Source organism: Sus scrofa, chromosome 2, assembly GCF_000003025.6.
Source record: "Sus scrofa isolate TJ Tabasco breed Duroc chromosome 2, Sscrofa11.1, whole genome shotgun sequence".
In the NCBI taxonomy this organism is placed as follows: Eukaryota; Metazoa; Chordata; class Mammalia; order Artiodactyla; family Suidae; genus Sus; species Sus scrofa.
In genome coordinates, this window is record NC_010444.4 from 82921317 (window position 1) to 82945853 (window position 24537).

Sequence of the window (24537 nt, forward strand, 5' to 3'; positions counted from 1 at the left end):
AGAGCAACCATGGACTCAGATTTTCTGGGCATGGGAAGCCCAGAAAATTTCTGCCCTAGCTGCTGACCAGGGAGAAGCACCTCTAGGGAAAAATGAGATGGAAGCTCCCTTTGATGCTCCAGGAGCCTGCCCTTCTTGGGTAGCAGCATCTCCTTAAAGGACACCTTGGGACTGATGATGCCTGTTTCCAAAGGATGCTATTCCTCTGGCCCTTGTTTTTCCTGGATGACATCACCGTATCTGAGTGAAAAGTGGGTGCACCTGTACCACAGTGGGTGGATCAACATTGTACCAGTGGTGAGCGAGGCTGGCTCCAGCACCTGACCTTGCCCAAATCACTTCTCCACATCTGTAAAATGAGCTGTATCGTGTAGATGCTTTTGATGATTCCATCCAGCTCTGATGTTCTATTACTTCTCTCACTCCGACAGTCTCTTTGATGAAATATATGACAGACTTTTTAAACGGAGGAACTAATATCATGTTTCTCTTTTCAGTTTCTCTCCACAGAGAGTCGCTGCTGCATCTGGCTGTGAGGTGGGGCCTCACCAAGCTTTCCCAGTTCCTCCTGTGTCTCCCTGGGGGAATCCAGGCCTTGGCTTTACCCAACGAGGAGGGGGCCACGCCAATAGACTTAGCTTTACGGGGCGGACACTCCAAGCTGGTTGAAGACCTCACAAAGTGAGTTAGGCTATTTGATAGATTCTTTTTCAACCTGTTTCTATAGTCTATCAAACCTTATGGAAAAATTAAAATATACAAACCACAAACTAACATAGGTTTAAATTTTACCATTAGTTCCCATGTATAAAGTACAAATATGCATATCATACATAAACAGATACACAGATCTATTTGGTATTAACATTTCATGAGGTAGAGGGAGTAGGGAAAAATGTCCTAAAAAGCTCCATGCTGGGGGGCATAATAAGAAAAAAAAAAGTTGAGAAACACTAGAATCTATTTATCTATTTATCTTGCAGGTTTTAGCTTAAATATAACTTTTTCAGAGTGGCCTTCTATGGTACAGTTTTTTACAATTATGATTAATTTATAGCATTGTGATTAAATTACTAATTTACAGTACAAATCATAATTTACAACTTTACATGTATCATCATCCTTACCCCACTGAACGAGGTTGGGGATCGAACCTGCAACCTCATGGTTCCTAGTTGGATTCATTTCCGATGAGCCACGATGGGAATTCCTAGAAGTTATGTCTTAATGGACTGTTTTTTTCTCCTTTGGTCCATGGAACTCAATATAACATTTATGGTTACATAGTACAGAAGTAAATGTTGAAGTCACAGCTTTCTGCTTATTTTTGTTCCCCCTTGGTCAAATGACCATCAGCTAAGAGAAGAGCCCTTCCCAGTGGAATTGCCCTTGACTTTGCTCTTACATGACCCCACTTTGCTGAAAAGGGCAAGGCAGGACCATTTCCTCTGAGTTAGTCATTGTGGATCGTTCAGGGTTACATTGAGGTCCCTGGAGCTTCACTTCATCTTCGGCAGCTTTGTATCCTTCTGTTGTGTCCAAGACCAGAAAATGATATGTGTTTTAAAAGTTTATGACCTGATAAATCCATTCATGAATGGGATTAGAAACAGACTGTCATGGAGTTCCTGTCGTGGCTCAGTGGAAATGAACCCAACTAGTATCCACGAGATCGCAGGTTTGATCCCTGGCCTTGCCCAGTGGGTTAAGGGTCTGCTGTTGCCGTGAGCTGTGGTGTGGGTTGTAGCCGTAGCTTAGATCCTGCATTGCTGTGGCTGTGGCGTAGGCCGGCAGCTGTAGTTCCCATTTGACCTCTAGTCTGTGAACTTCCATTAAAAAAAAAAAAAAAAGGAGACTGTCAGCTGAATTTTGATTATATGATGGAGCTTCCATTTTTAAAATTAATAACAGGAATCTTACTTCTCAGGCTAAGCTCATTCTCTTCAGTGGCTTATTGTTGGCATGGGGACTTGTTTTCTGGAAGATTTTGGCCTCCTTGCCAGTAATTGTGTCCAGAGTTTGGGGAGATGCTCCAAATCTTAGAGGTTTGGTCTTAATGGGTCTCTTTTTTGTCATTCCATGTGATGGAGATAATCTTTATTTGATTGGAAATATACCATATACACTTTTTTTTTCTGGTCTTTTTGTCTTTTTAGGGCTGCACCCGAGGCATATGGAGGTTCCCTGGCTAGAGATCTCATCGGAGCTATATCCGCCAGTCTACACCACAACCACAGCGACGCCAGATCCGAGCTGTGTCTGTGACCTACACCACAGCTCACAGCAACGCCAGATCCTTGACCTGCTGAGTGAGGCCAGGGATCGAACCTGCAACCTCATGGTTTCTAGTCGGATTCATTTCCGCTGCACCATGATGGGAACTCCAAAGTATACTGTGTGTTTATAAAGAAAACATTCATTAACAAAATGAGGTAATGGAAGAAGAGAAAAGAGACATGGAGCTAGTTCTGCGAGCTGAGGAATCTGGAAGCATCTGTGGGGCTGTGACAACATGCTGAGGTGGGCTGTTTCCTGGGAGCACTAGCGTCTCCCTCCTGAGGCCTCTTCCTTGTTGCTCTGCATGACCTATAAGCCATCCGGCATGTTATGATGTTAACCATGAAGCCGACTTAGAGCTAATAAATGTACAGCTGTTCTTAGCCACAACAGAACAGAAAATAAGCTGATATTCAAGGATTTAGTTTGGGAATATTGTTCCTTTGTTTATGAGGGAATTCAAGAATACAAGGTGATCAGCTTTATGCATGTCTTAATTTGCATGGGAAAATGATTTACGGCGGTGGCCCAGTGTGTTATGAGTATCGCACTTGTTTGTGATGCCCACACGTCACCATGCTCCTTGGAGACCATGTCTGTTTTCCACCGTAATCACCTAATAAACTGTCGGCTGCCAGCTAATTTGTTCTGCTACATGTGGCGCCATTAAAGCAAGAGGCTTCTTTCCTGATTAAAAGGAGAATGATAGACTGAGGTAAAGTACTGTGTTTAAAAGTCAGTACTATTGCTTTAATTTTGTGAGTCTTTCAAGTAATACTATAGATGAATGGCTTTTCAGTCGGCATCTTCTCTAGGTGGAAAAAGGAAGACGGCTTTCTCACTATCTTAGGTACCTGATGATCTTAGGTAGCTGTCATCAGTAGCTGGCTTTCATGGATCGTTAGGCCAATTTGGTTTGTAATGTTAGGGGCAACGAAGGGTACTGGAAGTGTGGGTTTTGATTTGTGATGTTTCAGCTTCCAGGGCAGACGTTCCCCAGGCTTCTCCCGAGTACAGCTCAGCGAAGGTGCCTCCCTGCAGTATATTCACTCGTCAGAAACACTGACCCTGACGCTGAACCACACAGCCGACCATTTGGTGGAGGCGGATATTAAACTCTTCAGGAAATACTTTTGGGATAGAGCCTTTCTCATCAAGGTTTGTCCCCTTTACTATGGTATAAGATATAATAACCCGTGCTCCTTGAGTGTGCAAACAACAAACTTGTTATTTTTCGGATAGTATTGGAAGGGGAGCACTTTCTTTTTCTCTAATGGGACTTTGGGGGACGTGGGATTGGAAACTGTTGCACAAGCAGAATGGAGGTTAGATATATTTTGGTGGTAGAAAAGAGTAATTTGTGTAATATTGTTTCCTTTGCTTTTCATGAGCCAACATCACTGATGATGGATTTTAATAGTCTGATATTGTATATTTTCTACTAATGTATTGATTGCATTATAATTCTTACATAAAGCCGTTGCCTTTTGGGTTATCTTACATGAATAATATTTTCTTCTGGGATTTCTTAGGGCCTAGATATAGTTAAGCATTTGTTTCATCGTGCAGGCTCTTCTTGAATGGGGCCTGGTCACTTGAGACCAGTTCTTTTTCAAAGACATTTTTTTCACCTCCCACCATGCCCCAAACATCAACTTTGAATGTTTTATCATTAGCATGCCCACTGCAGGGTTTAAAATGTTTCACCTTGGTTATTTTTATTTATTTTTTATTATTGTAGAATCTGGAAGACTATAAAGCATATTTATATATTTTAATTATTATTAAGCAGAATGTTATTTTGAGTAAAAGGGCTTCAGTCAATCTAGGTGATAGTGCTCAGGGGTATAAAGCATTTACTCACCAGATCCTGTGCCCACCAGCCCTCCCTCCCCCACTTTTTTTTTGATGTTGCTGTTGTTTTCTTTTTAGGGCTGCACCCGTGGCATATGGAAGTTCCCAGGCTAGGGGTCGAATCAGAGCAGTAGCTGCTGGCCTGTGCCACAGCCACGTGGGATCCAAGCTTCATCTGTGATCTACACCACAGCTCACGGCAACGCCAGGTCCCCGACCCACTGATTGAGGACAGGGATGGAACCCAAATCCTCATGGATATTAGTCAGATTCATTTTCACTGCCCCATAATGGGAACTCCAAGGTTTTTCAAGCACATCCATTAACAAGCACCAATTTCATGATGACTCTATCGGTTTTACAAAGTTAAAAGGCAGTTTGGAAAACTGATATTATTGTTTGTCAGTTTTGGCCTTTGTAAAATGTTTGCCTTATATAACTAAAGATTTAGCCGTAAACATTGTATATCAAAAATGATTGCTTATTCCACATAGGGTTTTATTGAACAATTAAAATGAAATGTGCTCTTCAGAGTATGAACTACCTCCTTTGCTGGGTTTAGGGAATTCAGTGTATAATTTTCTGGCATACAGTATTTCCTCATTTTGCCTGAGGGTACTTTTTGCTTTATGATACAGAAGCCCTGTCAGCCATCACTGTGGCTTCTCACCCAGGCCCCAGGGGTGGATATTCCAGCCGGGCAGAGGCTTGGGCTGGCTGAGCAGCATTGCTCAGGATGCTCTCCGCTCCCCAAAGCTTCAGAGAGGCCAAGCGCAGCAACATGTGTCCTTAGAGGGCGCACTCAGACCACACTCTTGCAAAGGGCAGATCAGGCTCCTTGCAGAGCAAAAATTCTGAATATTTGTTTCATTATAAAAAAACCCTCCAACTTCTTAGATTGGATTCGTGATTTCTCCAGACACATTTGAGATGACTGTTACTGACGACCCTGGGGCGGATTTAGGATGAGCAAACCTAGATGCTTTAATACTTTATTGTGGTGGACTTTCCGATAACAAAGACCAGGTGGAGATTACTTTCTAGTGTGCTGGAGATTTTCATTTTACGAAAAATACTTGATAAAAGAAGAGTCGGTTGCGGTGGACGGCCTTGTGTGCCAGCTGTTAGCACTCCTCTTCCCCCTTCCTATCCTGAGTGTGTGGCTGAGTAGTGAGTCGGGAGCCCGGGGAGAGTCTAAGGCTGAGATTCTCTGAGACACTGGGATAGCATGAATTCTGATAAGAAATATATTTGGTCTCCATCCTGAATTCCTGGCTCATAGCTCCCCAAACCCTTGGGATTTTCTAAGAATGGAGCTTGATAAAGGTATCTTTTGTTATGCAAATGAGGTGATTTTGGAAATCACCTAAGGATGGGGTCTGGTTACCCTTGAAGGCAAACTTGTGATCAGAGGGCTGGAACTTTCAGGCCCACCTCTCCACCTCCAAGAGGGAAAAGGGCTGGGGATGGAGTTTAATCACCCATGGCCACAGATTTAATCTATCATGCATGTGCAATAAAGCCTCCAGAGAAACCCCAAAGGACTGGGTTTGGAGAACTTCCGTTTGGTGAATGTGTGGAGGTGCTGGGTGACTGATCTGCTGAGACGGGTGTGGCAGCTCCGAGCCTTGCCCTCTGCATCTCTTCCATCTGGCGGTTCCTGAGTTATAGTCTCTTGTAATAAACCAATAAGCTAGTAAGTGAAATGTTTCTGAGTTTTGTGAGCTGTTCTAGGAAATTAATTGAACCGAAGGAATGGGTTGTAGGATCATCTCATTTATAGCCTGTTGGTCACGAAGCCAGGTAAATATAAGCAAGTGGGGATTGTTACACAGAGTGTCCAGAGCTAAAGCTTTACAATTGGGGGGTAACAGGAGTTCCCTTTGTGGCTCAGTGGTAACGAACCCGACTAGTATCCATGAGGGTGCAGGTTCGATCCCTGGCCTTGCTCAGTGGGTTAAGGAGTAGGCATTGCCGTGAGACGCAGCTTGGATCTGGCGATGCTGTGGCTGTGGTGTAGGCCGGCAGCAACAGCTCTGATTAGACCCCTAGCCTGGGAACCTCCATATGCTGTGGGTACGGCCCTAAAAAAAAAAAAAAAAAAAAAAAAAGGAGAAGAAGAAGGAGAAAATAAAATAAAACAATTTGGAGTAACAAAAGTAAAGTTATATATAGTGATGAAGTGTTGGTGCCTTATTGAATCTTAAACGTCTAAAAAGTCTGTTTTTATATAATAGCTATAGACGTGACTTTGCTCTGAGGGCTGACTCATTCTCTGTGAACCACAGCATATCCTTGGATGGCGGCAGCTTGAATCTCGGGGTTTGGGCATTGCCCAGTTATCTGCGGCTTTCTAAAACAACAGCAATAAAACCAGCCGCAGAAACATGAGTTGGCTTTACCGTATACAGGAACTATTCCGGTGATCCCTTTCAGAAGCCGTGTTTGTTCCCAGTGGTAAGGGATTCATGATAATCACGCTGTGTTACAGCTGACACTGGAGGATTGATAATTTGTAATCAACATTAAGTGTTAAAAAGAACAGGTTGCTGCTAAGTATCTAAACTGTAAAGGTAGTTATTAGAAAATTAGATAGTTGGCAAAATACTACCTATATCTTTAAATCTTTTTTTTTTTTTTTTTGGTTCTGTCCTCCTAACAAAGCCTTTTCTGTTAATTGGAATGCTGATTATTTAGTTTTAGAACTTCGCTAAAATTAATAAGGCAGCTGGGAAATTGAAGTGTTCTAAAGTTGCAACCCAAATTACCCATAAGAATAAAACTGAGGTTTTAATACACCCCACTGATGAAAGAGGTATTTCCTTATTTCAGGTTTCATTTTGTAATTAGACACCAGCATTGCCTGATGCCTTTTTCATATAGACTTGGCAGTTGCCTTTAGCTTGGATCTGGGGGTTAAGGCTGACCCCAGGTAAGCATGTGGGGCCAGTGGTTGTCTTTGGCCTGGAGCCTGCATGGTCAGCTCTCTTTTAAGCCCAGATAGCCTTGCTGCCATCGCCTCAGTACCTCCCCAGACATACCTGCTCTAGTCCATTCGTTGATTCCATGGTGGGCCCTAAAAGAGAGAGCTCTCTGTCCTGGGAATAAGGCTGGGGGCCGTTCATAGCCACAGAGAGTAGGTGACTGGCTACCTCTTGTTCCCTGCCTCTTTGTGGTTTGGTCGGTCCCTTATGTGTATTTTCATGTTCTTCTTGCTCTGGCCTCAGGATGTTCTGAAATAGTCAGGAGCCAGGCACTTGATAAGCTGAACTTCATCACATGCCTGGGGTGGGGTAGATCCCGGGTCTGTGCTGTGTCAGTTGCCGGCCTGCCTACCCCACTTTGCCCCATGTTGGTGTGGGAGGATGTGCTGATGCGGATTTCGGCAGCTTTGGACACATCAGCATGTAATTCTGTCTGCAAGTTGTCACTGGCAGTGGGAATCCATTTGAGAAGAAAATACTGAGGCCTCTAAAGACAACTTCTCTCAAAGGCTCTCAACTCAGTCTTGGCTGGGGACAGCCTGCACCAGCATGTGCCAACGTGTCGCCGAAGGCTTATGCTCCTCCTGGGTCCTCGCTGTAAGAGTGGTCCCACCCCCATCTCCAGGTCCCCGATCCCTGTGGCTTAGGGTGTGGATGGGGTTAGTCGAGGTGGGCAGATGCGTAGAACAGCAGCCCTTCTTTCCAATTTCAAGATGTTCTGTTCTCTGTCCCCTTTTTGGCTCACCTGCCGTGTTCCTGAGCCTTCCAGTGTTGTGACCTGGGGCAGCAGTGAGGACTAGCAGCAGGGGGAATTGGGGCCCCTGTCTCTGATTCCTCCCACCACCTCTCACGTCATCTGAGGTGTCATGTCACGTCCTCCCTGCAGCTTTACCCCCCTCCCCCTCCCCCCACCCACACCCCCCCAGGCCATGCCTCTGGCCTGTTCCAGCTCTGAGATCTTTGTTTGCTTTTCATCTCTAGTTGCATCTCTGAAGCTTCAAATGGTTGTCAGTGATTTTTTTTTCTTCTTCTTCTTTTCTTAGGCTCTTGAAGAGCAAGAAGCCAGGTCCGAGGAAAAACTAGATATGCCCTCCAGCGCTGCAGAAAGCGAAGAAGGTATGCATGCTTCTTCCCCACCCTGGGCTTGTAGAGAGTGCTCAGGACTAACTAGTCAACTGCAGGTTGAAGTGTGCGCTGAGGGAGCCCGGGAGCTGGGGGACTCGGAGGCAAGATCGGGGTGCTGGGGTACAACAAGGCCCCTGGGCCCTCCAGCGGCATCAAAGGAAGGTACCGTGTGTTTCCACTTCTATTCAGTTAGTATTTACTGGGTCCCCCCACGTTCCCCATCTTCTCAGCCCTCACCTGACACACAGTGTTCTCATTTCCAAGTTCAGTCTGGTCCATCCTCTGTCCCTCACCTCTTCTCCAGCTTGTTCTACCTCTGGGGGCTCCTGCTCTGTGCTGGGCTAGGGGAGCATCTTTGTGGTCATGAGGTCCAGAAGCGCCACCGCTGGGGAGAGGTGAGGGGTGGGGGATGCTGGGTGCTCTTCAGGGTGCAGGGGCCCCTCCCCACCCAGGTTGTCCTGCACAGCAGTTCCCAGCCCTGACAGAGCTTCAGAGACTGAGGTACAAGTCTGCTCAAGGTGGGTGCCCTCCGCAAGAAGTGTATTTTCATAACATGTTTCATTACTCTGTTCTGCATCGTAACACACAACACCCAGCTCGGGTGCAGGAATGTCATACTTCCTTATTTTCCTTAACTGGGCAGTTCATCAGGGAAAGTGATCCTTACTTCAACTCAGGTCCTTTCCCCTTTGACGTATACAAGTAGGTCTGATCTGTTAGCAATTCCTAGTCATAAACACAAGTTTTGACTCTCTGGAGCCTCTTACCTCTCTTCTTCTTCCTCTTTTTTTTGGGGACCCCCCAAAAAAAGACCCCCCCCGTCTTTTTAGGGTCGTACCCAAGGTATATGGAGTCTTCCAGGCTAGGGGTCTAAATTGGAGCTACAGTTGCTGGCCTACGCCAGAGCCACAGCAATGCGGGATCTGAGCTGCGTCTGTGACCTACACCATAGCTCATGGCAACACCAGATCCTTAACCCACTGAGCAAGGCCAGGGATCGAACCCGCATCCTCATGGATGCTAGTCAGGTTCACTAACCACTGAGCTGCGACAGGAACTCCCTTCTTACCTCTGTTCTTGAATACTCTAGTATTAGTTGTACAGGATAGATTTTCTCTCTCTCTCTTTTTTTCCCCCCCAAAATCCAGTAGTGGCCGGAATCTGACCATGCATCACTAGGTCTTCTAGGGTAGTTAGAGCAAAGGTTTTTTTTTTTTTTTTTTTTTTTTTTTTGGTAATTCTAAGTTTGTGTGTGTGTGCTATATTCTATGACCCTTTTTTTTTTAACTTTTTATTTGTTTTTTCCTACTGTACAGCAAGGTGACCCAGTTACACATACATGTTACATTTTTTTTTCTCACGTTATCATGCTCCATCATAAGTGACTAGACATAGTTACTGCAAAGGTTTTAACACATGTAAATATTATGTTTCTTTTGCTTTATATTTTAGAGTATTTTTCATTTTTTGAAATTATATGTGAATTTAGGTTTATATTGATTTAGGGATAGGGTTATACTGATTACTGACTTTCAGATCAGAGAAGGGGACAAGACAAAATATCAGTCAAAGTAAAGGGACGATATCTGATAGACGTGACACCCAGTGTGCTAGTTGCTGGGGTTAGGAAGAAAAAACAGGACAAGATCCCTGTCCCCAAGTCACCCTTGTTGACACTGGAAGACTCGCAGTGAGTTGAAGAGCATGTGGCCCATGCACCTGCACACACCCCTGGGATAAGCCAGCTGAGCTTCCTCCGTGAGCTGTGCCCCTTTGGGCCCCTGCAGAGCTGCCCTTGCTGCTCTCCCCTGTGGGTGGTGTGCTGGCTGCATTGGGGGAGCTGCAGCTTGACCCTGCCTTATTTTTTTTTTTAATGATTTTTATTTTTTCCATTATAGCTGGTTTACAGTGTTCTGTCAATTTTCTCCTATACAGCAAAGAGACCCGGTCACACATACGTGTATACATTCCTTTTTCTCACATTATCATGTTCCATCATGAGTGACTAGACATAGTTCCCAGTGCTGATCAGCAGAATCTCATTGCTTATCCATTCCAAAGGCAACAGTTTGCGTCTTTTAACCCCAAATTCCCAGTCCATCCCACTTCCTCCCCCTCCCCCCTTGGCAGAACAGACCACAAGTCTGTTCTCCAAGTCCATGAGTTTCTTTTCTGTGGAAAGTTTCATTTGTGCCGTATATTAGATTCCAGATATATGTGATATCATATGGTATTTGTCTTTCTCTTTCTGACTTACTTTCTAAAAGGTGGTGGGGAACTTCACACTTTCTCCTGAAGACCTAGGAGAGAAAACGCCAGTCTCATATCAGGAGCACTGGCTTCTCCTGAGCATTTGGCTTGGTTTTCTGCTCTGACTGTGACCGATCAGGTTTCTTGCTTGCTTGTTGGCTGATAAACTGAGGGCTAAATTACTGGCCTGCCAATTGCAAATTGGTAGGGTACGGCTGACTGCATTTTTTTGTATTATCTTTATTTCTTGAGCCTTCCCTATTTTCCTTTTTAAAAAATCAACTCCTGCCTTTTTCTTTCTCATCTTGTATATTTTTTCCTCTCGTTATCCACCTTCAAACTAACTTAGGACAAAGCAAGGTCTAAATAAGTGCTTAAATTCTCAGTTCTTGCCATTACAGGGCTGACAGTTTGAGACTGGTGCAAATAAACTATAGGAGATGTCTGCTGATGACACTGTGAGAGGTCTTTGACATGTGCCGTGGGGTAGTCAGGGAAAGCTTCTGGTGGAGGTGACATAGGAGCTGTGATCTAATGGAGGGAAGGGACTTCTAGACAATGGGAATATATGCAATACAGAGTCCTGAACCTGATGATGCACCGGGGGAAAGGCAGGTCATTTTTGCAGTCCTGGAGCATAGGGGTGTGTGTGTATGATGCCAGGAAAGTAGGTTTGAGAGGGAGGCAGATGAGCAGGGCTTGCACACGAGGCAGGGACCTGGAACTCTGCCCTGATAGCTCTGGGAGCTGTTTGCAGCAAGTTAGATCAGGGTGTCATTTTAGAAAGTTCACTCTGTGAGAGTGTGGAGAATGAGGCTGAGTGGGTAGGGGGCTGATGAGAGGGATGCAGGAGAGCGTCTGCACCAGGGAAGGGTAATGAGATTGGAGAGAGACAGACAGATGGAGACTCTTCTGAAAGGGCAGGCTGTCCGGTGGAGGTCATTGGTGAGGGAGGAGGGTGATTCTTCCATTCCTGGTGTGCCCCTGGGTGGGACAGGCTTTACGGGAAGGAGGGTCATGACAAAACGTGTCCTCCGTTTTAGACAGGTGGAGTTTGGTGGGCCCAGGGAACAGCCAAGTTAATATACCCGGCTGCCCGCTGGACTCAGGTCACTCCACAGTAAGCCAAAGATTTGGGCAGAAACTCGAGTTCTCTAACCCCAGATAATTAATGTGGGTATTTTATAGACCTGTGGACAATGCTTTTAGTAATATACGCTTGGAGGACATATTTAGAAACTGGATGCATCTTCCAGCAGAGGGCAGTATTCACATAAAGTGAAAACCGTCAATTAGTTTCTGTGCATTCATAAGCCCGGAGGTGACTCAGCTAGAAGAACAAAACATTTTGAGTGTAAGAGCTTGGTTATTTTGAAAATTTTTTCCCCTATAACCCCCTAAAGCAAACTTTGCCTTTGAGATCACATAGGAGAGGCTTAGTAGATTAGGTTCCTCTGTTCTTCCTGGGGCAGTGGGTAGAGGGGGAAATTTTAAGTGTGTACCTGTAGTTACCATTGATGAAAAGGCTGTGATAACTTTAGCCCAGAAATTTACTTTGCCTCTGTTAGTGTGATAGATGGTTTTGTTATTGCCTCTGAAACAAGTAGGTTTACATCATTTCACAATTGTAATTATCCTCCCCGAATGGTGGGATGTTATTCCAAATGAATTAAATGGCCAAAAGGTCACCTCACTGGCAATGTGCTCAGATGAATAAGCTAATTCTTAGCATGCAGTGATCTACCAACTGACTCCCCATTTTGTCCTTTGCCGCCTTTGTCCTTTTTTGGTCTTCTACTCCAGGATTTCCTAAAGAGCATCATTGTGTGCACGATGCTCTGAAAACTAAGAACTCTTTGTCCAAAGAAGTAGACAGTGCTGAAACCCCCAGGTTGGACACTGTGAAAACACTGAATGTTTTGTAGGTTCTAGTAAGTCTTGTAGTCAAGGAACCTGCGTAGCCTTGGTTCTCTGATGTTCTCACAGTTCTCTGATGTGATCATGGGAGAAGCCCTTTTTCATGGTTCTCAGCATCTCATGAAAGTGGTCCTTGGAAACGGTGCTCTTCCTCATCTCAGCCCTGTCCTTTCTCAACCCCATTTCCTCCTTCTTCATGGTCACGTGGGCTCTCTCCATCTATTAGGCCATGAAATGCTCACACTGGGAAGAGAACTAGGGAGGCATCTTTAAAACTACTCATGGTCATCTTGAATATTGAGATCACCTGGGCCTCGCCACACCCACCCCTCAACACTGTACCTTTTTTTTTTGTCTTTTTTTTAGGGGCTGCATCTGTGGCATACGGAGGTTCCCAGGCTAAGGGTCGAATCGGAGCTGCAGCTGCCAGCCTACACCACAGCCACAGCAACACCAGATCTGAGCCATGTCTGTGACCTACACCACAGCTCACAGCAATGATGGATCCTTAACCCACTGAGCAAGGCCAAGGATCAAACCCACATCCTCGTGGATACTAGTTGGGTTTGTTAACAGCTGAATCACGGGAACTCTCCCCACTGTACTTTTTAATGTCGTTTGGGAGACTCTTGCTGCCTGGAGTCTGTGGGGCCATCAAACAAACAACCATTGCAATACCATTGACTTCTCTATGAATCTGTTTTTTTTCTCATTATTTTGTAGGGTTTTTTGTTTTGTTTTGTTTTGTTTTTTAATCCCTGTGTAATTTGCTGTCTTGACTTTGGTGTGACTAGTCCTTTACTCTGTTGGCTTCTCCCCATCAATTATCTTCCACATTCTCATTAATAAGGAACTAGGGAGTTGGGATTGGAGCATGAGTTCCAGTCAAAAAGGAGAGAGGGCAAAATCACCTCCTTTAGGGTTAAGGGGCTTCCTCTTCACCATCCCATGAGGAAGGGGCCGTGGGTCCAAAGGCAAACCTGGGTCTAGGCAGACGATGTGAGCCCTGCAGACCCATTTACATATCCAGTCAATGGATACTTGTTGAGCGTCCACTCTCTGCCGGGTACCGGTCTAAGCACTGGTGATGTAGCAGCAACCAAAAATGCAGAGAGAAAAAAGCCCTCACCTCATTAAATTACTTTAATTTCACTCAGGCTTTTGTGGAGGGTCAGACACTGCTCGGGGCGCTGAGGGTGCCGCCATTGGCTGAGCAAAGTTTGTGCTTGCTTCCACTGGTCATGGGGGGGTACATTTCAGGGAGTCAGCAATCAATTTTCCCCATTTTATACATGAGGCTGTGGCAGCACAGAGAGGTCATGTAACTTGTGTGAGGTGACCCAGCTTGCTCAGGCAGTCAGAACTCAAGTGGATAAATTATTTTTTTTTTGTTTTTTTAGGGCTGCACCTGTGGCATATGGAGGTTCCCAGGCTAGGGGTCTAAATCAGAGCTACAGCTGCCGGCCTACACCACAGCCGCAGCAATGAAGGATCTGAGTCCCATCGGTGACCTACACCACAGCTCACGGCAACACCAGATCCTTAACCCACTGAGTGAGGCCAGGGATCGAACCTGCAACCTCATGGTTCCTAGTCAGATTCGTTTCTGCTGCGCCACAGTGGGAACTCCGAGGTGGATAAATCTTACCACCACACTGTAGATACCACCCCCTTCTGTAACAGGATGTTTACCTGTTTCGTCTTTGGACCGCTGCTCTAGCGCTCTCTCCAGCTCTTGTGTGATGGAGAAAGGACAAAGTTGAAATGAACTCCCTTCCACATGACTGACCTGTCTCATAAAATCCTTGCGATGGGAGATTGTGACCCACAGGCACAGGCATGTCTCGATGAAACACCAGCAACAAGCAGACTTGGTTAAAAACCTCAGCTCTGCCACGAACTGGCTTCGTAACAGGATGCAGGTTCCTCAGCTGTAGTTTCTTTTGTGGAAAATGGTGGAGTGAGGGTCATTTAATACAGACTTCGAAATAAGGTTGAAATGTGAAAACACAGAAGAGGCCCCTTGACCAGTATCGGACGGTGGATGCTTAGCCAGTGCTGTCTCGTGATGAGTGCAGGTTATAACTCGTTGTACATGGATTTAGCGGTGACCATGTGTGTGTTGAGACACCAGGACATAGTTCTTCATGTTGCAGCAATCTGGTGAGCGGATTTTTTGCTTGTACATTCTTTAGAACGGGGGCGGAGGGGGGAGTGGCTCTCTGTGCCCCCGGTGAGTGAAATGGGAAGAGGGAGTTGTGTGAGGGGTCCTCTTTATTTGAATATCTCCTGTGAGATGCTGTTGGGAAAACCAAGTGGGCTTTTATCCATGCGCAATTTCCCTTCCAAGATTTTTCATTTTAAACATTCTAGGGGTTCCCGTTGTGGTGCAGTGGAAATGAATCTGAGTAGTGTCCATGAGGACTCAGGCTCAATCCCTGTCCTTGCTCAGTGGGTCGGGGATCTGGCATAGCCGTGAGCTGTGGTGTAGGTCACAGATGGGACTCAGATTCCTGCGTTGCTGTAGCTGTGGCAAAGGCCGGCAGCTACAGCTCTGATTGGACCCCTGGCCTGGGAACTTCTATATGCTGTGAGTGTGGATTTGAAAAGCAATACAATAAAATAAAATGACATAAAATAACATAATATAACATAAAATCACTCTAGCTCAAGGTCTTTTAAGAACTGTTAAATATGGTGCCAATGTCTTATCAAGATGTGGATCCTTTCACCAGGGTGGCAGGGACCTGGGGTGTGGGGGAGTTAGGACAGCAGTTAGGAACACCCCTGTTCTGTGGGAATGATGACTCAATAGAGGCACGGCTCTTCCCTCATCCCTGTGGTGGAAGATGCATCCAAGGACTTGATCCGTGTTGTTCACCTACAAGTCAGTACTAGGGTATTTTCAAGACAATGACACATCGTACCCAGAGAATGTATTTCCCAGCCCGGGAGAGTCATCTGTGTTTCTGATGGAGAAGCTCCGTCTTCTCTCTGTTTCTTTTGGAGACTGACTTTGCTGGTCCACTTTCTCCTCCTGCCCACAGAAGAGAATGAGTGTCCTCATTAAAGGGTCAAGGATAAAAAAATAAGATATCAAGCTGATAGGATGCTCATTGTGTGTGTTATTTTAATAACATTAGTCTTTTCTCACACGTAAAGAAAAATTCTCCACCTTACCTCTCCCAGTTTATCACAGAATCTTTGTTTGAGCTGGAAAGAACCTCAGATCCCTCAGGACTCAGCTAGATACAGGGAATTCTGCTCACATCAACTATGGGTACTTTGTTCCAATAGGGTCAGATTAGCAGGCTCGGGGAGGGAGGGAACTAGTACTGACTAATCATATCTACTAAGAAGTTTCGTGTAATTGGAATATGCTTAAGTTGAAGGTATGGTCAGGGAATTTTTTTTTTTTTTTCCTGAATTGAAATGGCATCTAGGTGCAAAGGCTTAGGAACATAAAAGTATTTTCTGAGAAAATTGAGTCTTGTTTATATAGTTGAAAGATGACTTTGCCTCATTTTATTTAAGCAGTTGAGTAAATTAGGAAAATTATATCCTGACCTCCATTTGAAATATAATGATTTTAGAGCTTCTGCCTAGATGGTAGTTGCAACCAAATCTTTGGACTGAGGGGTATTGTTTTGTTTTGTTTTTTTTTCTCCCATGACTTAATTTTCTACTGTTGGAGATTTTATGGGCTTGGGGGTAGGGAGTGGTAGAGAGTGCACTTTGGAGATGTAAAAAATCGATATGGTAAAAACATTGTAAACAAAAAGTTACCATATGATTCAGTGATGATACTCCTAGATATGTACTCAAGAGAAATGAAAATGTACATCTCCTTAAACTTGTACACAAATATGCAAAGCAGCATTATTCACAACTGCCCCAAAGTGGAAACAGTCCAGACGTGCATCAACTGAGGACTGGATATACAAAATGTGTTTGACACATCCAGTGGAATATTACTTGGCAATAAAAAGGAGTTAAGTACCAACACATCACACCATGAACGGACCTTGAAAACATGCCACGTGAAAGGAGCCATGCAGAAAAGACCACGTATTGCATGATTCCATTTATGTGAAATCCAGAAAAGGCAAAGCTATTAAGAGAGAACATAGCTGAGTGGTTGCTGAGGGTTGGCTGGGAGTAGAGGCAGTTGGGGAGAAATGGGTAGCGCATGCTAATGTGTATGGGGTTTCTTGTTGGGGCGATGAAACTTTTCTAGATTGGTTGTGGTGGAGTTACTGTCGTGGCTCAGTGGCTAACAAACCCGACTCTCCATGAGGACATGGGTTCAATCCCTGGCCCCGCTCAGTGGGTTAAGGATCTGGCATTGCCACAAACTGTGGTGTAGGTTACAGACGCAGCTCGGATCTCATGTTGCTGTGGCTGTGGTGTAGGCTGGCAGCTATAGCTCCGATTTGACCCTTAGCCTGGGAACCTCCATATGCTGCGTGTGTGGCCCTTAAAAGACAAAATAAAATAAAATGAAATGAAATAAAATAAAATAAAATAGGTTGTGGTGATGACTGCACAGCTCCGAATATATTGAAACTCATCAAACTGTACACTTGCAGTGGAGGAATAGTATGGCATTGAATGATACCTGAAAGCTATTGCAAAAATATGTATATAGGGAAAGCTTATATACTAAAAGAGTATATACTGGTGGTTTTATTGATATTATTTTCTTAGTCCTTTTTGAATTTTCTTAGTTACTTTTGTGGCTCAAAAAAAGTGTCATGACTAATTTAAATTTGAAAAGAAAATGATGTATTTCAAAAAAGGTGTCGAATTCTTTCTGGAAGAATACAGAACACAAAGACAGAAATTATGAAAGAACACATTTTGGAATTGCTTGGGGGCAGGAATTTCTTCTCTCACCTCAGCATCCTCTCCCTGACTTCTCATCTTGGGGCTCGGTAGGGGCCCGGTCGGTGGAGCCTGTTGAAACGGGTGGAGTGTGGGACTTGCAGATTAACATCGATGTCTCTATAGAAAAGTGCCTCGTTGCTTCTCCCTGTCCATATTTATATAGGGAAGGCCCAATGATTGCGCTTATTAGTATTCGGCACGTCTAGGAAAAAAAGGGAATAATTGAGCTACTGAAACAAAAGGTCAGAGCGCTCTAATCGCTTCTGAATCAAGAGCGGTGGGTTGTTTCTCGCATTTGCTCCCTTTGCCATTTTCTTTCTCTCAGGGTTGTGCATTGGCCATGCAGGGTAGGGGAAGATATTAAGGCGATTCATGGAAGTGACGTTGTTATCAGTGAAATTCCAGCGTGTAACTGGGAGGATAGATGGTTTGGGGCTTGCAGAGCTGGAGGGACAGGAGGAAGCCAGGAAGCAGCATTCATCTATCTCACCAAGTCCGCACTCCAGAAGTTGTGATAAAGTAGCGCCAGTGTTGCAAGCATTTGAATTAGTCATTTAGATGAAGTGAACAATTTTCCCTTCCTTGTGCCTAATGATCCACCACAGCTCATCAGTTCTGGGGGCCATCAGCTCTACATGGAGGAGAGAAGTGTTTCTGTGGCATCTGTAGTATGCCTGGCACCCTGCTTGGCATTGGAGGCACAGTGCTAAGCTTAAATCGATTTGGATCCAGCCTTCCCAGAGCTTCGAGTCCATTGGGAGAAAAGGATTCATTCAAAAGCTATGAACCTCCCTGTGGGTCCCTTTGGGCATTTGTGAGGCAGACAGAGCCGCCTGAGAGCATGATCCTCATTTTCCTTTGTGCTTTTGACATTGCCCTGCAAATTCTAAGCCATTCGGGGACTAGGTTGTGGAGAGTTGAACCTGAGGGTAGGGTTGAAGCAGCATTGTTGTCTGGCTGGCTCTGGTCGAAGCTCTTCTCTCCTGCTTCCGGAGGAGTCAGATGGCACAGCAAATGGTAACTGAAGAATACTGAGCATTCTGCATTTTCCATGAAAGCGTTTTCTTTGCTTAAGTCTGGAGTCTGTGGTCCCCATTCCTCAAAAGGAGACAGTATGATTGCACACAGAATGGAGAGCTATTGGGCTAATTTCTTTCTTAACAAGACACCGGCATTAATCTTACAGCTGCTCCACTCTGTTTTGAAAAGCCTGCTGGTGCAGTGTCCCGGGTGAATATGAATATTGGAGATTATTTCTTGTTCCATTAGAGTTTGGCAATAAAAAACATGTTTACAATGTTAGGTACGTTTGAGTTCAGAGGGGGTGAGCCTTACTTCTGGGTGGACCTTCAAGGCAAGATTAATAGGCCTTTAAAAGAATAGCTTGGGGCTACTGATATCATTATCTGCCGAAGGTTGCTATAGCAACGAGTGGTTTGATTGCACTGTGCAGTGGGTGGTGCCGTGGGGGGAGTGTAAAAGGATCCTAGTAATTTAGCAGAAACTCTCCTGAGCGATTTAATTAAACTCTGCTCGAAGGAGTGCCAAACTCTTTAAAAGGTCTAAGATATAGTTCTGTGTCGTCCTAGCTTCATCAAAGATACATTATTATCCTGTCACAAATATTTATAATGATTTGGAGGTACAGCTTTTATAACTTTGAAAGGTGTTTTTTAAAGTGATGAAGTACAAATTTTGCAAAGATGTCTATTTTTACATAGTTGGTAGTATTCGTTTGAATATAAAACAGAATTGCATTCGACTGTAAGGAGAGTATCAGCTGGCAGTGTGTGAAGACTAGCCTTTTGCAAGGGGCAGGGAGCTAGAATCCAAACATGTCACCAGGGTGGACTGTGACCATACTCCCGGGTGAACACATCTTTTATTGTTGCAGGTGGATTACTGGATGGTAGAGCCTTCTTCACTAGCAATCTTGAGTAAAATCTGTACTAGTCTTCTAAATCAATGCTGTAGGTACAGAAACCTTTACCAATGCAGAATTATCATTTAAGAGCCTATGATCCGAAATGACTTTAAAAGAATATCAAGTGATATTACATATCAAGTGTATGTTACTCTCTTGCCGTCTCTGCAGATGTATCTGTTGAAACTTTGGTTCTAGTTACCCTCCTTTTTAAAACATGGTGGTGGTGGTGTTCCCTGGAGGCCTAGCAGGTTAAGGATTTGGCATTGTCACCCTGTGGCTCTGGTTACTGCTGTGGTACAGGCTTGATCCCTGGCCCAGGAATTCTGTATGCCATGGGCGTGCCAAAACAACAACAACAAACCCAGAGTAATGGCAGAGTTCCCTTGCGGCCCAGTGGTGAGGACTGGACACTTTTACTGCTGGGGCCTGGAGTTCCCTGGCGACCTAGTGGTTAGGACTGGGCTTTCACAGCTGGGGCCCGAGTTCAATCCCTGGTCTAGGGACTGAGATCCCCCGTCTAGCCAATGCAAGCTGTAGCCAGTCAATCAATAGAACACGGTGGTGTTATCATTCCCACTTACCCAGTTTTTAGGGGTTGGGTAAAATGCCTTTCAAAACAGATGCCATACATGCTCCAGTATGGCCAGCACCATTGCAGATGAGCCATATCGATTTTCTGCATCTCTGCGGTAGGATAAAAACTTTCTCCTGACCTTGAGTTTTGGACATGGGTGCCGCGGGCTTTTGAAGGGCGAAATTGGCCGATGGCACGAGGTCTTGTTCTGCAGATGGTACTCTGCTGCCACCTGGAGGCCTTGTATGGGCTATGCATGTAAAGATAGGCAGGGACAGTGGCGAACACAAGCCTCTCTGGCTGGGTGTGAGCGACCGTCTTGTCCTCATTCCCTGTTGAGGTCACACGAAGTTGAGGCTATCACTCTTTCATTTTTCATCATGGAATCTAATATGCATATTATTGTGGGGCGCAGATGTCTTATTAACTTGATATAATGTAAGTTCAAAGTTCCTGTTGTGCAGATTTTAAAAAACACATTCTAATTGTGGGTTCGTTGACTTCTCTGTTCTATCCTTGCCTTATTTTTATTCATCATGGAAAACCACCTAAATGAAAACCTTATACCTTTTTATGCAGAAACATGGATGCAAACTACCTGGTGGTATTGCCAGGTGGTAAGAAGAGCTTGAATAAACCTACTTGGAGGTTTGAGGCCTCAGGTGACTTAAACTAATGGGAGCAGTAAAGTGGGATAAGAATGCTGAGTTAATGTGTCTGCTGGGAAAATCTGGGGGCTCTCCAGAACTGGCATCCAGCAGGGCCATGGGGACAGGGAAGCTAAGGGGTCAGAGGAGGGCCCGGGCCCACAGTGCTGTATATAAATACAAATTCAAGGCCAAGATCTCCATCCAACTGCCCATGTTAGGCGTGCCCAGCACTTGTTTTCCTCAGGCCCAAACCCGCTTTTGGTGGTTGTTTCAACAGCAGTGGCCCTTGTTTTCGGGCAACTGAGTTATTGGGGGAAAGAACCAATCAATCAAGATACAGAGAAAAATGCCCTTAAGTGGACCTTCCTGTTCATCCCAGAACATGACAACCACTGCTGTTTCCAGGAAAGCCTTTATCCAAAGAGAACCCTCCGCAGTGCCTGGGGCTGATTAGTGCAGAGCCTGGCGCTCTCGGAGGAGGTCCCAGCCCAAGGTCTGTGCGGATGCTCTCGACTTTAAACAATGGGCATGAAAGGTCAAACCTCACCTAGACTGAATCGTGCCCTTTTGAAACCTCTGAAAGCTGTGGTACTTGAGGCTAGAGACGTGTGGCATTTCCTTAGGAGGGTAGGAGTCACGTCCTTACCATCTGCACTGTTTTGAAGAGGCTTCGTTCAGCGTGGAGCCTTCCTTCTGAATCAGGGGCCTTTGTTTATTTTGTGAACATTTTCTTCCTCAGGATTTCCTGTGAGAGCTTCTGGGCTTGTTTACATCTTGGGCCACACAAATAATCCCAGAGCGGGGGCTGTTAGCTTGTCATATACTCTGCTCTGCAGAGGGCTGAGTTTTAGGAGAAGCCTAAGCTAAAACCTAGCTCTGCAGAGTTGTCTCTGGGCAACTCACTTATATTCATCATCTAGTTTCTTTTGTTCCATTTTTTCTTCTTTTTCCTTTTTCCTTTTTTTTTTTTTTTTTTAAAATGGAAGTTCCTATCAGCAGATCCTGATGAGAATTTTTCCTTTTTGCAGAGATTAAGAATTTGGTGTCCAGCAGATCATCGCCTGGAAAGGAGAGTGTAAAGGTATGGATTCCCTGACCATTTTCTCCCTTGTGCTTCTCACCAGCGTTGAGGTAGAAGTGAAGACCTAGTGGTAATAAACACGGGGGGGGGGGAAGCAAAATACCCCCCGTGGGGTAGGCCTCAACTCACATTCAGAATAACCTGAAATTCAGTATCTTTTCTTGAATTTTCAGTCTCTACTCTTGATGACCAAACCCAGCTGTCTTCCTGGGTTGTAGTTGATTGATTCATGATGAATCAATTATGCAAGATGATTGATTATGTTTTCCAAAAAACATTGTACTTGAAGATGCTATCTATAGATGTTTGCCAGTTATGCGACTGCAAGAATGAACCTGGGAGGTAGTCTCTCTATAAAATAACCTTTGGATAGGTTTTAGGCCTGCTTCAGTGGGGAACAGATCCTTCTTGTATTTCCAGCTTTTAATATTAAGTCCAAGACGAGTTTTTCTATTTACATACATGCAACATGTCTTGACTGATGTTTTCTGAGGTTTCTTCATTTATAAAAATAAATGTGAGTGTATCAAGTTAGGATCTTGTAAAAAACAAAAACAAAAACCCAAAAAACCCACCTGATTTTGTCTTTTCCAGTGTGTGGAAAGCCCGGTGGTTCAACTGAATGAAGGTGAAGGCCAGGACGGTCTAGATTTGGGTATGTTTCAAAATACTGCGTCCCCCCTGCACTCCTAGAAGGGGTCTCACAGACCCAGGTATACAAAAGACAAGAAGGAATTCTATTTGGAAATGAAATCTCCCTTCCTGGGAGCCTTGGCTGTTTCTGGAAGCCCACACAGATGAATTTTCTTTGCAGCATCAATTATAATACTATGACTTCAGGGGTTGTGTCTCCATTTACAATTGAAAACCAAACCAAAACAAATAAAAACAAGGAAAGCCATCCAGGCTGTTCCTGGGCAGTTTTCCTCTGAGCCAGATGCTGGCTTAAGGCTTGTCACATGTTGCCTTGCTTTTCCATGAAGTGGGCACTGCCAGCTTCCGTTTGAGGTGATGGGACTGAGGCCCCTAGAAGAGAGTAAATGGTAGAATTGAGACTCATAACTTCATCTCACCTGGCTTCAAAATCCCCAAGAATTTGATACTCAGGGGGGCCCACTTGGAACCTGTGTGATCTTCCCCTGGACTCAAGAAGAGAACAGATGCTCATCCGGGGGCATGGATCTGATGGGGGGATCCTTGCAAAGGAACAGGAGCTCCCCTGGCAAGGGGAAGGTTTATCCTCCCGTGGGCCTGAGAATCTTATCAGCTCACAACCATCCAAACGCACCCCCCGCCACCCCCCTCCCCGAGGCACACCTCCCCCTGGCATTTTCTCATTCTTCAGGGCTAATCAGAGCTTCAGATTTACCTTTGAGTTCCAGCCTGATGAAGCTGGGGCGGGGGGCGGGGGGCGGTGTTGAGGACATACAGAGGCAGGGCCTTTAACAGATGCCTCATCTGGGCACCTGGATCGTCTGGGAAGACCTCTGGGGATGCTACGTGGGAAGCAGATAATCAGGACATTGTCCAGTCAGTTTCTTCAGGCTCCGTGAAGGGAAGCAACTCGTGTACCCGGAGACCTGGCGAGTGCACGGGCAGAGCCATCCTAGGAGGTACACGGGTGGGGTGACCTGGCGAGTGCACGGGCAGAGTCGTCCTAGGAGATGCAGTGGTGGGGTGGCAGCGGCCAAGTGCTCTGGCAGATGTAAAATCGGGGAAGACCAGCCCAAGGCCCGGGACGAGTTTAATAGCAAAGGTGGGGGAGGGCCTGTGGAGCTGAGTGGTGCGGGGGCGGGGGGGTGCTTCCTGGGGGTGCTGGCACGCCTGGCAGGCACACAGCAGAGCAGTTCCAGCAGCCCTTGGGAAATCATAAGCATAAAGCAGGGTGAGGCAGAAGCCCCTCAGTGTCGGTTGGCTGGGCTGCTCCTAGTTTGGCCCCCAGCTAGAGGACGTTTCTAGATCCCCTTGCATGAGATGCTACTGAACTTGGAACAGAACCTGGACCGTAGCAGGCATTAGGCCCACGTTTACTATTTCTGCCTGTGTAAGGTGAGAGTAATAATTGGCTTCCAGAAGAGGAGAGGAGGAAGGAGAAATGAAGCAGACGAGTCCATGGAGATGGCTGTCGTGGGCCCCCGATGCCCGGGGCAGCGCTGCTGCTCACACACATGGGATGTCTTGTCCACAGCTTGCATCCTGCTCCCAGGAATGTTCACTTTGAAGAATGTTTACCGCGACAATTTGCTACTGCGGGAGCAGTGCTGGCTGGCCAAAGTGTGAAATAGCAGGATGATTTTAACTGGGGGCTTTAAAAACCCACTCCTGGGAGTTCTTGTCGTGGCTCAGTGGAAACAAATCTGACTAGCATCCATGAGGACGCAGGTTTGATCCCTGGCCTCGCTCAGTGGGTTAAGGATCTGGCATTGCCATGAGCTGTGGTGTAGGTCACAGTGGCTCAGAACCTTGCTGTGGCTGTGGCGTAGGCTGGCAGCTACAGCTCTGATTTAGACCCCTAGCCTGGGAACCTCCCTATGCCGCAGGTAGGGCCCTAAAAGAAAAAAACAAAACAAAACAAGAAAAAACCAAAAAACCACAAACCCCCAAAAACCCCACTTCTTTCTCAAATGGTGTCCTTGCTGGGTACCAAGGCACCTGTCAGGGAAATGGTCAGGGCCTGACCACGTCGGAGGGTTTTGTCAGTAACATCGTTGTGCGTGAGGAGGATTTCGACTGAGCGAGAGGAGGATGTATGACGTTAATCCAGTGATTTCTGGAAAGGTCCAGAAGCGATTGTCCCTTGCACTGACATTTGCTTTTCTGTTCCTGTAAACTTTTTGGATTTAAAAAAGCCACTTGATTTCATGCAAAGAAAACAATAGATTTTTACAAGAACCTTCTGAGACAAAGAAGAGGGCAGCGAAGTGAGCCATAGTCGGGCCATAAGCCGGTGTCTGGAGCTGGAAACGACTTTTCCCCGTGGCCGCTTCCAGACTGTGTTGTTACTTGATACG

At 45.5% G+C, this 24537-nt stretch overlaps 1 protein-coding gene across 3 annotated transcripts in view; it reads left to right on the plus strand.

The window, feature by feature from the left end:
- ARHGEF28 (Rho guanine nucleotide exchange factor 28) overlaps window positions 1–24537 on the plus strand; it is a 341373-nt gene that overhangs the window by 160563 nt on the left and 156273 nt on the right. For all 3 annotated transcript variants that reach the window (XM_021084443.1, XM_021084441.1, XM_021084442.1), the window contains exons 5-9: window positions 498–681; window positions 3255–3435; window positions 8159–8231; window positions 21474–21526; window positions 22121–22181. In XM_021084443.1, coding sequence (XP_020940102.1) covers window positions 498–681; window positions 3255–3435; window positions 8159–8231; window positions 21474–21526; window positions 22121–22181 — 552 coding nt within the window. The remainder of the gene's footprint in view (window positions 1–497; window positions 682–3254; window positions 3436–8158; window positions 8232–21473; window positions 21527–22120; window positions 22182–24537) is intronic.